The sequence below is a fragment of the Pipistrellus kuhlii genome, unplaced genomic scaffold, assembly GCF_014108245.1.
Source record: "Pipistrellus kuhlii isolate mPipKuh1 unplaced genomic scaffold, mPipKuh1.p scaffold_m20_p_1, whole genome shotgun sequence".
NCBI lineage: Eukaryota > Metazoa > Chordata > Mammalia > Chiroptera > Vespertilionidae > Pipistrellus > Pipistrellus kuhlii.
Window position 1 is genome coordinate 132,203,019 of NW_023425404.1, and position 18,850 is coordinate 132,221,868.

Here is an 18,850-nt window from a genome sequence, read left to right on the forward strand (position 1 = left end):
TGTAATAGGCTAATGATATACTAAGGCTGCTCAACCTCTCCCTATGACATGCACTTATCACCTGGGAGCAGACAGTCCACAGGTCAACCAGTTGCCATGACATATACTGACCACCAGGGGGCAGACACTCTGACTGGTAGGTTAGTTTGCTGCTGGGGTCCGGCCAATTGGAACTGAGAGAGACTGGCTGGTCGTGCCCTGGAGCTCTCCGTGTCCCTCCCCAGCCCCAATCGTGCACTGGTGTGGTCCCTCGGCCTGGCCAGCACCCACTCACAATCCAGGTTGAAGGACATCCCTCTCATCCCCGAGTGCATGAATTTTGAATTTCATGCACCAGGTCTCTAGTAGTAATATGACTGTGCACCACCTTGCTTTTATTCCTACCTAGAAAAGGGGAAGGGCAGGTTCTGCATTCTTATCCCAAAACTAGAGGAGGAATCTGGTTAACATTAAGGTAGCAAAGCCTGTCTGGCCGCATTAAGATGGCCTCTCGCTGTCTTCAACATCGCTCTGGGCAGCACAACCCACCTTGAGACTTCCAGTTACTCCTGGACTCCATATGACTGTACGGGTATAAAAAAGTTTCATCTATTACAGGAGGTAACTCATCAATGATTCTCTCCTATTATTGATGTTTCTATCTCTCTCATTCTCCCCTCCTCTCTGAAATCTATACAAATATTTTTAAAAAGCTCCATCTATAAAATGCTAAATCATGTTCAGTGGAGGTTGCCATGGTTCACAGTTGTTGACTACAAGCGGAAAGCAATTCACTAGAAATGACCTCTTTGATGGGAACACTATGTATGGCATTCAGAGCAGATTCCAACATTTCTTATTTACTCTTGATTATGTTAAAAAAAATTTTTTCAAAATATAAATAATCAAAGGCTACATAATTTTGTGACTAGAGATAGGAAATCAATTGCCAGTATAGGAAGCAAAAATTAATAAATTCATTTCCACTGACAAGGCCAAGTTACTAAGCCCAGATTATAAGTAAGGAATTAAACATGAAATTTAAATATTTCATTTTCTTAATCAAAATTCTCTGCTTTAAACTAATAACTTTTTCATTTGAAATACAGAAAGAATTCAATAATTTACTCATCATTTTTTCCAGTAATCCACAATCATAAGCCGGTAACATGAATCGTCCAACTGAAATTCTATGACAAAATAGCTTCAGAATGAAGTACTGTCTCTCAGGCCCTAGTTTGAACTAACCTATAAGTTTATCTAATATTGATAAGAATCCAAAAATTGTACAGTTGTAGCCTTAGTAACTTCAGTGAGAGGAAAGAGAAAATAAGATTTAAAGCAAATAAAGCAGAGTCAAATACTAGGTGTAGGTGTTATATCTTTTTTAAAAAAGAAAAGAAAATGTGTTTTTCTTGATTATGTGTGTTACATGTGTTTTGAGAGAGAAAGAAACATCAATGAGAGAACCACTGATCTGCTGCCTCCTGCACACCCCACACCACGAATTGAGCCCTCAACTCAGTCATGTGCGTTGATCAGGAATCTAACCTGCAACCTCTTGGTGCATGGGACAACTCTCAACCACTGAGCCACACTGGCAGGGCTAGGTGTTATATCTTTCTAAAATCTCCAGAGAAACATAAAACATCTGCATTTTGTCTGGTGTTAATAATGATGCAAAACCACCGCAATTCACATAATTTCTTTCAGAAACCACAAATTGCTTACTGACAGCGAAAGAACTCAAAAACTGAATAGCTTTATTGAAGCGTGGAACTAGTTGTATTTTGAGTTTTTCTTCACTCCTCTGTAAAGCACTTTCAACAGAACCGCTATTGTCAAAGCCACATATACAGCCAAATCTACAAGTAAACAGCCATATAGATTAGAAACAGAGCCTACATTATGGAATCATAGAAATCTGCTCGAAGAATAAGAAAACTGCAGCTGAGAAATGTAAACAGGTAATATAATATAATAATAAAAGCGTAATATGCTGATTAGATTGGACAGCTGAAGGAACTTCCGAACCACCTTCCAGACAAAGCTGGGGCTGCGAGGGCCAAGCCCCTTGCACAAATTTCATGCATCAGCCTCTAGTCAGGTATAAAATCCAGGACTGGACTCAGTTGTCCCCATTTGTCCAGTGCTTTTACTTAAGAATTGCTTCCAAGGCATACACACAGCTTTGTAAAATAAAATATAGTTAGAAAAGGTCAATGGTCTACGGCCACACCACCCTGAACACGCCCCATCTCGTCTGATCTCGGAAGCTAAGCAGGGTTGGGCCTGGTTAGTACTTGGATGGGAGAAAAGGTCAATGGAGGGGGGGCAAGGGGGCATATGTAATACTTTCAACAATGAAGATTTAAAATAATATAAAATATGCAAAACCTGAGAAATCTTCATTACAGAGATCTCCATTTGGTAGGAGTAAAGAAATTGTTAAAATAATTCAGATGAATTGTGTCATTAGTATGATGAAAAAGTGAAGGCACTCTTCCTCCAAGAATAATTATAGAGCAAGAAACAAATGTTTTGTGAGTGATTAGGGGCCGTGCGCTGTAAATATGTAGCCATCAGTGTGTTAGCGTTATGAGCATATTCAGAAAATTTCACTGTACAATAAACAGCTACATCAATATTCAATAAAGCCCAGGGCAAATAGAAAAAAAAAATGAATTCTCACTATGTAGAGATTTGCTTATGAGTGAAGAATACAAAGAACCAAAGGGCAGAAAGAAGGCAAGAGTATGGCTTCTACCAGAGGATCTACGCAAACAGAACCTGCCTACTCCTGGAATAGGTTGAGCTTTCCCAGCTGGCGGGAGTGTCCGGATGGAGTGCTGGTGACACGGGCAGGAAGCAGGAGGACAGCTCCTATGTCTGTCTGGGAAGCAACTCTGATCCTTCCTTCCTCAGTCCCAGAGGGAAGGATGGGATCTGGCTAATTGTGGCTTTGTGGCTAGACATAGTGAGCCAAGAGCGGAGGCTGGGCAAGGCTAGTGCCCACAGTGCCCTTGGCCTCTCCATACAAGTCCATGACAAGGGGGTAGTCAGCGGAAATGGAATGCATCATGTTTTGTGGAAATACACATATTTGGCCCCAGGAATACTGAGTCAAAACATCTCACGTTGCTCAACCAAGAGAAGTAAACAAGGGCCACAGGGTCCCTTGCACTAGGGCACGGGATCTGATAAGCATTCAGGATGAGGGAACGGCCTCCCCAGCAGACAGACACAGCTTCTCAAGGATAAATGGGGGGTTCTGGGTATAGGTGGGGATAGCTTCTCTTTGTGTTGCTGTACGGATCCGAAGGAAAATCCCAAGTGAATTATTCGGGGGGAAAAAAACAAAAAACAAAAAAACGAGAACCAGGGCACCTTTGATAAGGAAGGGCTCCTATGAGAAAAAAAATGCTGAGATTATCTAAGGGTCAGAAAGGCAAAAACATGTTTCATGCTAATTTCCAAGAAGCTTTTTAGAATTTTTATAGGTAATCCATTACCAGATGCAACTGCTAAAGACTAGCAAGGCATTTTCCTTGAATAAATATAGTGACAAAGGTTTAAATTTCACAAAAACTAATCAGAATTTTCCATGTGTCCCTAACAAGCCTCTTTGGGGGCCATTCTTCCCGCTTTGAGCTGACCCCTCACCCCTGCATTCTTCTACCTGTTTATAGCAAAACAAAGACAGCAGGTTCTCTGAACCAGCAACAGTCATTTGGAACATGTGAGATTCTGGAAAAATCACACACACACACACACACACAGGGGAATACCCATCTTGGAACTCAGTTTTACCACGTTGCCATCTCCAATGTTAATAATAAAGACCCATCTGGCCCTTTGTAATTGAAAGGCATTTTTATTTTATTGCGACAGAGAACCTTGGAACCATTTTTTATTTTGGCAGTAAAAATGCAACATACATACATCACGCCTCGAGAACAAAGAGTTAGCTAGCCTGAACGTCCCATCCCACAGCACCGTTTCAATGGCAATATTCCTTTACATTTCTTTACGTTCACCAAACACTTCCACAGTCCTTCCTCTGTGCTGGCAGCAGTTGTAAGTGCTTTACAAATCATAACTTTTTTACGCTCTCAGATCTGGTTATATCTAAGAGGAATACCTATGAGGTACTATACTATTTCCGTCCATTCCAGAGATGGGGAGAATAAAGCACCGAGAGATTGAATGACTTGCTCATGGTCACACAGCTCATGAGAGGCAGGAGTGATTGGAACCCAGGCAGTCATGCTCCAGAGTCCATGTTCCCCTTCCTTATTCTGCCTCTTGAATGTTCACCAAATCTAAGTTAAGAGGAACTGTGGTTTGTTCAGGATCATCTTACAGATTTTATAACATTATCATTTCAACATTTAAGCTCATGCCCTGTTGCAGCTTTCTCAGATTCTTGAGGAACAGCAAGAAGGAAGAGGTAAATGCTATTACAGTAAATGCAATATTTGACCACTTTCAATCTTTTGGAAACAAAATAAAGGCATAGAAAATAATAAAATAGCACCCTGTATTTGCTGGGAAAGCTACTGTGCAAAAAGCAACTCTTAGCAGGTTTCTATTTTATAATGCCACTGAACTTTTGAAAGGCCTTTACGTGCATACAACTTCAGAATCACCAAGCTGGCTCAGACTAGGGAAAATTTAACTACATGGCAGAGACTTAGCATCACTCCTTCGGGTTCTTTCTGGGGAATACCTCTAAGAGATAGAAGAGTTTTCTCCTTGGAATTCTCTTATCACATCTGGCAGAGTGCTCTGCCCTCCTCCGCCTCTGCCCATTGCTTGGCACTCTGCCTTCAGGGAAGGTCACTTCACTGTGCTCAGGGCCTTCTGCCAGGGCAGCTTTGTCCTAGGCGGGGTTGGGGGGGTACTGTGCACCCCCCAAACCACTTCAGCATTTCCTTTGGGAGTGGCCTGCAAATGAAGGCAGCAAAAGAGGAGGAAACTATCTCCATTCCTGCGAAGAAACCACTCATTTTTCATTTGGGAAAGGTGCCTGTGAAAAAGGTACACTCTTCCCCGTTTGACTTTCAAAGCCTGATTGCTCTTCAAATTCCACACCTGTGGCCTCCAGCTGTGCAAATACTTCTAAAGGAGGTAAAACTGGCAGAAGACTATATTCCACCAGCTACCATTCTTCTTTATGACCATCTTCCCTTAAAAAACAATGTTGAGTAGAATAAGCTGTGTGTGTGGGGGGGGGGGGGGGGGGGGGGGGGCGCGGCGCGGGAAGGGAGGACGCAGGACAGCTTTGCCTAGTTCTTTTATTTACTGGAAACTAGAGTTACCAGCATCTCCCTTTATCATAGAATGTAATGGCCCAGTTGTGCAAAAAGTCTGACCCAGTGGCTTGCAGAAAGCAGGTAGACAAACATTAATCCCGTTTACCTTTCCGCCCCTAAACAGAGATGTCAGCCTGTCGTGCAATTAGAGAGTCATCCTGTGACCGTCCCTCTCCCTCCTTCAGAGAGTTCAGGATAGACATCAGATATAATTCTCAAAGGCTGAAACTTCCAAGGGAACACCTAACTCTAATTTACTTAGATTTAATTTGCTTAAAGTGAACTTAGATTTACTCCTCACACTATCAACATGTTCCTCCTCTTCCAGCTCCAGCTTTTGTTAACTACCCTTCTCTATTCCTCTAGGGCCCCTGCTTATTAGCAGTAAAACACTGGGATATATAGAACCCACTTTTGTTACCATCATCTCAACAGATCTGCCCACCTCATACTCTAAAGGTGTCCCTGAAATTTACTTAATTATTTGTGGGTGTTTTGTGGGTGTTGTTTTTTTTTTTTGGGGGGGGGGGGGTTGGTTTTTGGTGTTTGATTGTTTTTTGTTTGTTTGTTTGTTTTTTCTGAGGGGAGTGAGATATAATTTTGAAATCCAGATAAAATACTGGGAACAAATTTCTCCCAATTTCGTGATGTAGCTTTGATTTTTACCATAAAAATGTCCATTTATGACCTAACCAGTTTGGCTCAGTGGATAGAGGGTCAGCCTGTGGACTGAAGGGTCCTGGGTTTGATTCAGACAAGAGCACATGCCTGGGCTGTGGGCTCGAATCCCCAGTAGGGGGTGTGCAGGAGGCAGCTGATCAGTGATGTTCCTATCTCTCTCTCCCTTTCCTTTCCTCTCTGAAATCAATAAAAATATTTTTTTAGCCGAGACCAGTTTGGCTCAATGGATAGAGCGTCGGCTTGGGGATTGAAGGGTCCCAGGTTCGATTCCGGTGAAGGGCATGTACCTTGGTTGCAGGCACATCCCCAGTAGGGGGTGTGCAAGAGGCAGCTGATCGATGATTATCTCTCATTGATGTTTCTAACTCTCTATCTCTCTCCCTTCCTCTCTGTACAAAATCAATAAAAATATATTTTAATATATATATTAAATATATTCGTGATCAAGGAAAAGGTAAAAATTCGTGTTTTGACTTGACACTTATTACATGATTACTTAAAGAACTTAAAAAACGATGCCTTGTTTGATTCTACTGGGTGGTCCATTTAGAACACAGTCAACAGTCAATACAACCTCACTTCAAAAAAAAAAAAAAAAAAGAGGCCTCTTTCCACAACAGCTATGGTAAGGATTTTATACCTTAAGTTTATTTAGTGTAAATACAGTCTAGACTCATTATCTTACCCCCATCTCAGAGCCTGCAGCAAAGGAAAGAGTGAGCCTGGTCAGAAAACGGAAGCAGGAGAGATTGGAGACCAATGCCTCAGGGAGCATCCTGTGAGGAGCCAAACGGGCTCCTTACAGTGGGCGGCTCAGGGGGGAAAGCGGCAGAGCCTGGGACAGTCACTGAACCCTCCCATGTCAGAATCCTACCAGCAAGTGCTGTGTCTAAGGAGCCCTCTGGTGTGCAGTGAAGCATGGAATGGGGGTGGAGAGCCCCCCTCCCAGAAAGCCGAAGTCCCGGGAGATGATACTCACGCTGGCAGTGTCCCCAGGACTGGCGGGTCCAGCCCCAGCAGCAGTCAATCCTCCCACCATACCGACACAGGCCAATGGACGACACTATTTGCCTGGGCCACCTAGCGAACAGAAAGATTCAAGATAAATAAAGACACGTTTGAAATTAAAAGTAATTTCCTCGTTGTCATTATGTTAGAAAATCATTAAATCACACAACACACGAAACTCCTTCATTCTTGCAGGATTTAAGGATTAAAAACACCTCAGGGGAATAGTTCTGCCATGAAGTAATTTCGAATTTCAGACAGTTCGACAGACACACAACTCACGAGAGTAGGGGGAAGAGGGAGGGGAAGATTCTTTCTTAAATGGAAATACCCTGTTTCCCCGAAAATAAGACAGTGTCTTATATTAATTTTTTTCTCCCAAAGTTGCGCTAGGTCTTATTTTCAGGGGATGTCTTATCTTTCCATGCGCTAGGTCTTATTTTCGGAGGATGTCTTATTTTCGGGAAAACACGGTAGCACCAGCTAAAAAACAAACAAACAAGGTTTCTCAAGGCTGCCACTCTCAAGGTGGTTTCTGAAGCTTGAAATAAAGCAGATCCCTCACAGACCCACACCTATGGGGGGAGGAGGGGGCCGGTTTTGACGGATTCATCATACACTGAAAAGTATGAAGACATGTCAGAGTGGAAAGAAAACAATTTCTGCCTTATATAAAAGGGAGGTGTGGGAAGGGGCAGAGAGTGGGGCAGAGGAAGCTTCCATAAAACCCAACAGAACTCTTTGCAAGATAGGACTCTCTGGCAGAAAAAGTTCCCAGAAAGAAAAAAATATATATATGTACTACAAAAAGAAGCCTAAATAAAACCAAGGGAGCTGAAAGGGCAGCTAACATCTCAACTGTTCTTGTGATGTGAAACTTTCCTGCATCAACAACTCACGTTATCATCATCTTCCTCTCCAAGGTAAGGACTAAAACAAGTACTCCATTTCAGGATATTGATTGATCCACCAGATTCCACTTTGGCATCTTCTTTGGCGAATTGTTTCCTTGTTTGGAAACAATGACTCCCGCCCCCACACGCCCCCCCCCCCCAGCCCTCGCACCCCCAAGAGGATCAATATTTTCATTGGCTGTTTCAGACATCTTTAAAAACTACATTATCATCTTAAACTTACTCGTGTGATGCACTTCTTGTTACAAATGTGTCTGCAAGAAATGCACAACCTACCCGAATGTGGGCAAAGAACTGTTTTTAAAACAATAAAATACTCTGGCTCCTGCCCGTGTTTTTTGTTTGTTTGCTTTTGTTTTGTCTTGTTTTGTTTTTAGCCTTTCGGTTTTCTTTATCCCCCTCCACAATCTCCCCCGCCCCCCCATAGCACATTATACAAAATAACCCCAACTTTCTCTTTCCACCGACCAGGTGGTGGTAAACAAGCGGCTGCGCTCCACTGGTTCCCTTCCGTTCCCCTCCAGGTACAAGAAAGCCAATCAATCGTGGAATTGATTGGTTCCAAGATTGCAAGCAAAACAGGTGCTGCAGTCTCGGGCAGCCCGGGGAGGTGGCTGGCGGGTGGGGGTCGCCCTCTGAGAGCCGCTGGAAAGCAGTGTGGCCCGGTGAGGCTCTCTGCGGGGGAGCAGCGATCTGCGCTGGGCGAGTCTGGTGTGTATCTGCACGGAGGTGGGTAACCGTGCACGCCCTCCCGACACACACACACACACACACACACACACACACACACACACACACGGGGTAACCGTGCACGCCCTCCAAGACAGACAGACACACACACACACACACACACACACACGGGGTAACCGTGCACGCCCTCCAAGACAGACAGACACACACACACACACACACACACGGGGTAACCGTGCACGCCCTCCAAGACAGACAGACACACATACACACACACACACACACAGGGTAACCGTGCACGCCCTCCAAGACAAACAGACACACACACACATATACACACTTCACCGAGGTGGGGTAACCATACACACACACATACACACACACACACACACACATACACACTTCACCGAGGTGGGGTAACCATACACACACACATACACACACACACACACACACACACACACACACACACACACACACTTCACCGAGGTGGGGTAACCTTGCACGCCCTCCCGACACGGGCGCGCAGCGCACCCCGCGGGGCCGGGAGCCTGGGAGGGGAGCCCGGGGAGGGGAGCCGCTCCGGGGGAGGCTGAGTGACAGCGGAGCGGGCCGGGCTGCGGGACCTGTCAGAGCACGCCGAGCCGGGCGCCCCGGGTCTCCCGGACGAGGTGTGCGCGCGGCGCGCCCCCCGCCTCGGTCCTGATTGTGAGCCCCAAAAACCAAGTGGAAAGGCAAACAGGTCCCCCCTGGAAACGCAGGGGCTCCCTTGCCGCCACCCACCCTTGATGGGAGCGGCCCCGACAGCTCCAAGCGCAGATTTGGCCCCGGCCACGGGGAAGTTTCCCCAGTGCGGAGCCTCCTGAAGCGAGAGCCAGAGACTCCCGACCTGGGGACGAACCGCGCGTCCCCTCCTCTGAGCGGCGGAGAGGCGCCCTCGGAAGCGGGATGTCGGGCTCCAGCGTCCGCCTTCATCCCCAGCCCGGCTCCCGGAGCCTGTAGCCGCGACTGGATGCCTCCTCCGGGTGGAGACAGCGGCTCGACGGTTCTCTTCCAGCCGAGGGGACGCGGTGGCCCCACTTCTGGGCAGACAGACGCCTCCGGGACCGCGCCCCCGCGCCGGGAGAGGGCACCGCGGGGCCGGAGGGGATGCGCGGGGGGAAAGGAGGCGCAGGGGAGGTCGCCCGGGGCCCACTCACCTCCCGTCGAAGTCGGCGGCCGCCGGCAGGTAGAGAGCGGCCCCGAGCACCAGCGCCAGGAGGAGATCCATGTCGGCGGCGGGACCCAGGCGGGGTGGTCGGTGCCGGGAACGGTGGGCGCTCGCCTCCTCGCCGCCCCCAGGCGCTGCGGCCGCCGCTGAGCTGCTGCTGCCCGCGGAGGAGAGCAGAGCGGCGCGGCCCGCAGCCCGAGCTGGTCTGCCGCGCGGCGCCCGGAGCCCCTCGCTCCCTCCCCGCGGGGGAGGCGCTGCGGGGGGAGCCGCGCGGCGGGCGGGGAGGGGCGGGGGGCGCGCGTGCGCTCGGGGGGGGGAGGGCGCCGGGCCCTGCCGCGGGGAGCTGCCGGCGGGCGGGCGGGGGCGTTGGGGGGGGGGGGGCAGCGTCTCCTGGGGGCCAGCCAAGCGGGGCGGACGCCAGGCCGGGAGGAGCGCTGCGCCTGGCCCGGCCCGGGAAGGCAGGGCGCCCGGGAGGGAAGGGACGCGGGCGGCGGGGCGCCTTGGGCGCGGACCGCAGCTCGAGCAGGTGGCGGCCGCCGGGGAGAGCCCGCAGGGGAGAACCCTGGCTTTCCCCCGACGGCGGAGAAGTCGGGGAGCAGAGAGGCCAATGGGGCTGGAGCGGAGCACCGTCTGCATTTGGTTGAAACCACAGCCCGACTTGGACACATTAGCAAAAGGCAAACTCCTGGGGTTTTGCTTCTCCCACATGGTTGGCAAAGGCATTTTTATTTTTTTTTTTTTTTCATTTTGGAATCCACCGAAGGAAATGCATGGCTCTCCAGTTGGGTTTTGAGGAAGAAACTTGTAGACTTTCTACCTCTGCCAGCTCAACTCCGAGAACATTAGAAGGATAGCGATGGTGGCCCCTCCAGGGCCACGTGCTGCCAGAGAGAGAAGGCGCTTAACTACTTGGCAGTCTGGTGGTGCCTGATCCTGGAGTGATCATTGAGAAACCATTTAAATCCATCACTGCTCCGATGTGGCAGAGTAAAATGCATTATAGGTTATCCCCCAAAATGTATACACACTCTGAGTACTAAAGGACTGCTCAGATAAAAACACGCAATGATTACCCTAAAACGCATGTTCAAAGCATCTAGTCCAATTCCTACCCCGAAATACTCCCAGGGCAGTGATCCGACATCTCCTATACCTCTCAGACCCAACCAATCTCTTTTCTCCTAATCCTTGCCTTTCTAGGACATTCCAGGCATGCCCCTGCCTTAGGGTCCTTGACCAACTGTTACTTCTCTCTGGACACAGATGTCTGCGTGGCTCACATTCTCACTTCATTCCCGTCTTTGCTCAGATGTCACCTCTTTGAGGAGACCAACCTTGACCAGCCTATTTAAAGCTGCAGCTTGCCCCCTCCTCGAGCACCCTGTCTGTTCTACTTTGTTTTCCTCCTATACTACTAATCTTACAGTTTCCTACATAATTTATTTCTTCTTTTTGTATGTTTTCTTTCTGCTAGAATGCAAGCTCTACAAGGACGAGGTTCTTTGTTGGGTGCACAGAACAGTGCCTAGGGAATAGTAAGTACTCCTAAACATTTATCGAATAGGTTTGTTACATTACAAACTTTGCTCCCCATCTTTACTTTCTTTTTGAGGTTTCTCAATTTCACATTTTTAATGGAAAGTTCTGTGGCCCAGTGACCTCACTATCCTGATCTCTTGGTGTGTATAAAAACAGGGAATTTTCTCTGAGAAAAGGAAAAAATAATGGTTTCAACTTAAACGACTCTTTGATTTCCAAGTTGTTTTCTGTTAGCAAAACAAGTTTCTATTTTAATCTCAGGAAATATCCATGCCAATTCAGGCTTGGGACATTATTTTAGGCAAACAGCTTGGTGTCATCCATTTCAGATCTTTCTAATGTGGTCCAAAAATGTAGGAGTCAAAAAAATTTTTTTTTCGCAGAAAATCAAATTTTTGTAAGTGCACTGTGGGCTGGGTTCCAGACTCCAGTGGCTACTCCTTAGCCATTTTCTTTGTTTATTGGTTCCTGGATTGGATTTGCAAATAAGCCCCACCAGAGGAATGGGTGATTAGGGAGAAGGGACTAACCTCCTGGCTAAACACTGGAGATAGAAGGAGAGGGAAAACAGTGGCGGGTGAAAACAGGACAACTCTCTGGAACAAAAGGGCATTGCCCCATCAGCATGTCTCTTTCATTTGTCCTTATCTTTTCTTTGGCCTAGAAAACACTCCATCTTCCTTCTTCATTTGGACACTCTCCACTTATCCTTTGGGTCCAAGCTTAGCTGACACTTACCAGGGAAGCCCTTTGATCCTTTGCTTGGTTGAGCTTCCTGTGGTATGTGCTTCTACAAACCCATGCATTTTCTGGGGTAACTCTTTTTTTTTTTTTTTAAATATATTTTATTGATTTTTCACAGAGAAGAAAGAGAGAGGGATAGATTGTTAGAAACATCGATGAGAGAGAATCATCGATCAGCTGCCTCTTGCACACCCCCCACCAGGGATGTGCCTGCAACCAAGGTACATGCCCTTGACTGGAATTGAACCCTTCAGTCCACAAGCCGACGCTCTATCCACTGAGACAAACCGGTTTCGGCTGGGGTAACTCTTAATGCACAGTTGTAATTGCTTCTCTACCAGTCTAGTTTCTCATGAGACACAAATACAACCAATAGGAGGGCAAGCGTAGTTGTCACTCTATCCCTTGTGCATTAAAATCAGCAACTGCTAAATATAGGTTATCCCAATAATGTATACACACTCTGAATAATTATTATTCCTAGTGCGTTAAATCTAAAAAGAAAGAAACATCAAACTATCTGAACGAAGTACGTGTACATTTTTGAGTGGTACCCTGTAGGTTGAATTAGGTTGGATTGAATTCTGCCTGGTGAACTTAACTTCTTTCTTGAGTGAGCTGTAGCTAATTATATCAGTTTTTGTTGCATCATGGAATGAGGAGATCCTAAATGAATTCCATGTTCTAACTGGCTAATATACTGCTCTTATGACCACCAGTGATCATTCCAAAAAAGAGGTGGAGTTCCCACACAGTGGCATTTCACTATCTGTCTTAAAAACAAACAAGAAAGAACCAAATCAAACAACTTGCTTTTTGCCCTGCTGGGGTGGCTCAGTGACCTATGAACCAGGAAGTCACAGTTCCATTCTAGGTCAGGGCACATGCTCGGATTGTGGGCTCCATCCCAAGTGGGGGTTGTGCAGGAGGCACTGATCAATGATTCTCTCTCTCCATTGATGTCTCTCTCTCTCTCTCTCTCTCTCTCTCTCTCTCTCTCTCTCTCTCTCTCTCTCCCTTACTCTCTGATATCAATAAAAAAATGTATTAATTTTTAGCAATATTTGTACTTTTCCAGTAGGACAACTTTTTGGTTAGGTTTCATACCAGGTAATGCTACCTTGTAAGTTGTAATCCTGATTTTCACACAAATAATTATCTATCACTGGTCACAATACAACATAGGTAAGCAACAACGTAAAACTAAACAAACACAACTTCAAACACTTGGGGATTGAAGCGCTTGATTATTTAGTCTTTTCCCCCCTCACAAATATTTGTTGAGAGCCTGCAATGCATTGGCCACTTCTGGGTGCTGGGATTCAGCTGGGATCAAGACAAGGCTGTGGCCTGAAAGAGCTGACCCAGCAGTAGGTGGACAGAAATAATAGGCATGATGAAGGCAGGGTAAAGATGTAAAGAGAAGGTAAAGGAAGGATACGGTGATAAAAATGATGGAATATGATTTTAGATTGGATGATTTGATCACTCCTGGAGAAGTGACACTTGAGCGGAGACTGAATATAGGGAGAGCTGGGAGATATCTGGGCAGGAGAGTGAGAGATGTGTTTTCTCTATCAAGTTTTCTTAGCTATTGTCATTGCTAACGATGAAGCAAGCTCCCCCTTGTCCCCAAGGCAATAGTAGCCCAGGATAGGACTATTGCTTTAAAAACTCTTATCAGCTAGTTCAGTGGTCGGCAAACTCATTAGTCAACAGAGCCAAATATCAACAGTACAACGATTGAAATTTCTTTTGAGAGTCACATTTTTTACACTTAAACTTCTTCAAACGCCGCCTCTTCAAAATAGACTCACCCAAACCACGGTATTTTGTGGAAGAGCCACACTTGAGGGGCCAAAGAGCCACATGTGGCTCTGGAGCCACAGTGTGCCGACCACTGAGCTAGGAGAAGGCTGTGGAACACACAGCTGCTGTTCACAGGAATTCTGACTCCCAGCTGAGCAAGAATGATGGAGTTTCTCTGCTCTGCAGTGGAGGAAGCCCGAGGGCAGCCAGTCAGGTCACCCCTGCTTCTCCGCCTTGACCATTAATCTTGCGTGGCCACATCAGAAGTGACTGTTAGAACATATGCCTTCCTTGGGGGCTGTATATCACTGCCTGTTCTTTTTCTGCTGCTGGAACTGCAATGTCCCGAGTGTTGCTTTAAGGAGCTAATAGAGACAGGCGTATTCAGGCCAGACTCAAGGTTTCTGCGGCTACAAAATATCCTTAAAACCCGGATAGGCTTTTGATCTAATTGCTTCCAGTCAGTTTTTTGTGCAGATAACCAATGGCAAAGTCTTTCCTGGTCCTGGTTTTTAAGCCTGCTTTATTTCTTTGCTACCATGTGTCCATACCTCACCCTTTCATCTTAAGGGAGGCCACCTTGAGAGTCGCTGAAATAACAGGGCTGTTCGGGAGGGCACCACCCTTACTCTGATCCTTGCCACAAGACCCGGATCCCTTTATCTACATTAATGTTCAATCCCCAGGGAAGAGGGGGCACTTTCTGGACATTCTCATTTTCTTTCATTTCTGCTTCCACAGCAGCCAGTTCTAGCCTGAGCTCATCTATTTCTCAAGATGCCTTCCTAAAAGCAACAAGGAGCAGCCAACATTTTCATGTTTTGCAACAATATTCACTTTATCTAGATGTATGTTGTGCCTTCCACATGATTTTACAAAATAGCCTGAGTGTTACTAGCTTTCCAGCCTGTACACAGTAGCTATAGTTATCCCACAATTGGAGCACATCATCCTGCCAAAGAATAGATCATTTAAAAAACTATTTAAATTCTTATAGTATGTGCAACACACACACACACACACACACACACACACACACACAGAGAGAGAGAGAGAGAGAGAGAGAGAGAGAGAGAGAGAGAGAGAGAGAGAGAGAGAGAGAGAGAGAGAGAGCTCATCTCCCATAGGAATATCAGTGCAGGAGATCTAAATAAATGATTACCAAGTGCCGTGTAAGGATACATTAGAAGAATCCTACAATCAAGTTGACAGAAAACTTCTGTGTGGGCAAAGGGTTAACAACACCACTTCCCCTTCTGGATGAGAATGTGACCTATGTTAACTTTCTGGCCCTGTTCCCCTGGCAACCTGATAAGGTGGGTTGTGGACTGTGTGGCTGGTAAAAATGGACCCTTGCTTGGTAAACTGCATGTAGACAAGGAGAAGCAAATATACCCGATGGCAGGCCGTAGCATGGGACCAACCTGAGTTCAGTGGCTCTTACATGCAAAGACCTTGGACCCTATGCCTATGGTGGTGTCACAAGAGATGCTGGCTCCAGAGGGGGTGAGGTGGTTAAGCTGGAGCAGTCTGACACTGGTGTAAAGAGCTTCTCATCTTGCACCTTAGCTGTTCTGCTGTGTGAGAAGTCCCACGGAAGAGGAATGCTTGATGCTACTGTGCCCGCACACTGTGGTCCCTGTCCTGTATTCTTCTGAGTTAAACCGGTGCCACATGTAGCCATGATAGTCTTGTGAGCATGAATGTTCTGTATGTTTTCTTAAGCATAGATTGCTGCAGAGTCTATGGTCAGTACTACGGATCCTTGATATTTTTTTTTAAACCTGTTAATAAGATAAAAAGATGTATATCTCAAATTAAAAGCCAAAATAACGTATAACGTGATCACTGGGGGAATTGTTACTAATGTCAGGAATGAGATGCAAATGCCCATATCACTACTTTTTAAAATAATATTGCAGAAATAATATTTGATGCAATTAGATGACAAAAGAAATGTGAATCTTTGAAAGCAAGAGGTAAAGTTCTCTAAGATGATATGATTATGTAACTAGAAAAAATAATTTAAAAATTTACTGGAAAAAAATAAGAATATTCATTAAGATAGTTACAAAAAGTGGTAATTTAAATATGTAAACACACACCTATATGAAAAAGTTAAAATACAATTTAAAAATTACCAACTCAAAAGATTGATCTTCAACTTTTATGCTGGCTTTGTCTTTATAAACTGAAGGACTTGTTCTTTGGTTTAATACAGCACACAATGGGCAACCAATGAGCTTCAGGCACAACTATTGCTGTTGGTGTTTCTCAAATAATTCTGCCAAAGACAATGGAAGACTTTATTTAATAGGACTCTGATTCTATTTGATTTTCATCTAGAGCACATGTGTCAAACACAAGGCCCTCGGGCCAAATCCGTCCCAGGCCTTGCAATGTGGCCCGCACCTTGCTGTCATCACTGCACTCCGCTGCGTTTCCATCATAATGACAGTTTATGACTGTTCAGTAAACCATTCGGCCCGCGATTTAGGCTGGATTTTAGATTTTGGCCCCTTCTCTGATTGAGTTCGACACCCCTAATCTAGAGAATGGAAATTCACACCAAGGGCTGACCAACAAATTAGAAAGCAGTTTCAAGAGTTATAAAATAGAGTTACATTTTAATCTCCTACCTTTCAACCATTTTAATTTTTAATGCTCTGATACAAAATTTAAAGAAGTTTTCATGTTTTTATGCATAAAGTTAGAAAGATTGTTCTAGGTTGGCAATACATTTTTAGTATTACAATGCAAGGAGTGGTAACACTAGCCAGCTGCTTTAACACATCGTCCCCAATACCCTTAGATTAACACAATACAAATTCCTTTAGTTAGGGAAAAGTCTATTGCAGCATGGAAGCTGTCCTGGGATCCTTTGCCAGTTAGCTATTCAGGGATTTGAGCTCCTTGCATTGTTTGGTGTGTCTTCTTGGAGTACTCACAGAGCCACAGAGCCCTTGAACAAAGGAGAGAGGAAGACAACTAGTCCTGGGATTTATGGCGTCCCACTGACTAGTTACAAGGCTCCAACTAAACTGCAAGAGAACTTGCAACATGCATTTTTCCAACGTGCCAAAGAGGAAAATGGCAGCTTATAATTAAATACCTAGTATTATCTGTCCATGGTTTCAAGAAGCCAGAGAAGTTAGTATTTAAGAACTACCAGAGAGAAAACTTCATATAATTGACATTACACACAAAAAAAGAAAAGAAAATCATTATCTTTGAAAATCATTCTCCAAAATTCACTTAGTCAATGATTTTCATCAAACAGCAACTTAATATATTCACTGGGAATTCTTGACCTATAGCTCATCCACTTAAATTAGGGAAATGTATAAAATTCCCAATCTGACCCGTGATACATGTAGCGAGTGGTCAGCAAGAATTGACTCCATCCTCAAGGCAAAGTTTTACTGCTGGGAATGAATGCTTCTCCATGGAGGTTTTTCAATGCTGAGGGAGGCAATTCCAACAGTTGCATTAACATTTTCCATGCCTAAACCAGCTTTGGCATGCTGTGTTTGAATCACTAATCTCATTTTGAGCTTTTATGAAAGTATTTGAGCAAATTCAAAGTTGCCTAAAATACTCTTGGGGGAAGTGCTAGTTAAGCTTTTCACCTTTCATAATAAAATATCAACCTATTCTTTTGAATTCTAAAACATAAATGTACTCTCAACATGGAAGACCAGTTCTTTAGGCAAAACTTTAGTGCTTATAGAAATCCATGTTAAAAATAAATTATATTTATGGAAGCCAGTTTTAGACAGGGGTTGTGATATGCAGCAGCTCCTCTGGATTTCCCCAAAATAAACCTTGGATCAAGTTAGTCTCTTGGAATTTAACTTAGAATCTGGAAGAGTTTGTTACAAGATAAAGTTCAATTTAAGATCTGCTCCTGCACTTTTGGGAAGACTGTTATATATGCTACCTGATAATGCGATTCTTTTTTTATCCTCACCAGAGCAGAATATTTTTTCTATTGATCTTTAGAGAGAAAGTGGAAGAGAGGGAGGAGGGGTGGAGAGAGAGAGAATCCACGTGAGAGACACATCCACTGTTGCCTCCCGCATGTACCCAACCAGGGTATGAGCCATTGACCAGGAATTGAACACTTCAATCCAAGGGCCCAAGCTCTAACCATTGAGCAAACCATCCAGGGCTGATGTATCTATCTTGATCTCATAAAGTAAGTAGTTTCTAACACAATTTAGGGCAAGAAATGATTTCTTCTAAAAAAAAAATTGTCTTCTATTTTTTTTATAGTTAGTGTTGAGAGTATAACAGATGTCTCCCCTTTTTCCCTCATTGCCCCCCTTCCACCCAGTTTCCACTCCACCTAGGCCTTTACCCCCTGTTGTCTATTTCCATCATATTTTTTTTTAATGAAAATTTACTTCAAGTTTTTTTTGTTTTGTTTTGTTTTTTTTAATGGCTGCCAAGCCTGGTCAGTGTGGCTCAGTGGTTGAGTCTTGACCTATGAACCAGAAGGTCACAGTTCAATTCCTAGTCAGAGCACATGCCTGGGTTTTGGGCTTGATTCCTGGTACGGGTGTGCAGCTGATCAATGATTCTCTCTCATTATTTATGTTTCTGTTTTTCTCTCTCTCCCTTCCTCTTTGAAATCAATTAAAATATATATTAAAAAAAAAAAAAAAAGAAGGGAAAAAAGTTGGCTATCAGAAAACTATAGAAACAGTAAAAGGGTGAGTAGTTACCAGGGGTTAATGAGAGAGAGGGGTGAATGGGCAGAGAACGGAGGATTTTTAGGATAGTGGAACTATTTGGTATCATGCTGTAATGATGGCTACATGCCATTATACATTTGTCAGACATTTAGAATGTACAACACCAAGAGCGAACTCTAATGGACTTCAGGTGAATACGATATGTCAAGGTTGGTTCATCAGTTGAACAAAATGTTCCACTCTGTTGGGGTATGCTGATAATGG

General features: G+C 44.9%; 1 protein-coding gene across 4 annotated transcripts in view; it reads right to left on the reverse strand.

Annotated features, from left to right (window-relative positions):
• Nucleotides 1-10,094, reverse strand: part of NPNT (nephronectin) — an 82,804-nt gene extending 72,710 nt beyond the window's left edge. For 2 of the 4 annotated variants that reach the window (XM_036409764.2, XM_036409758.2), the window contains exons 1-2: nt 9,787-10,094; nt 6,955-7,055 (exon numbers count right to left, since the gene is read on the reverse strand). In XM_036409764.2, coding sequence (XP_036265657.1) covers nt 6,955-7,055; nt 9,787-9,857 — 172 coding nt within the window. In that variant the 5' untranslated portion in view covers nt 9,858-10,094. The remainder of the gene's footprint in view (nt 1-6,954; nt 7,056-9,786) is intronic. The other 2 variants (XM_036409770.2, XM_036409786.2) reach the window with 2 other exon arrangements.
• Nucleotides 10,095-18,850: the final 8,756 nt, after the last annotated feature.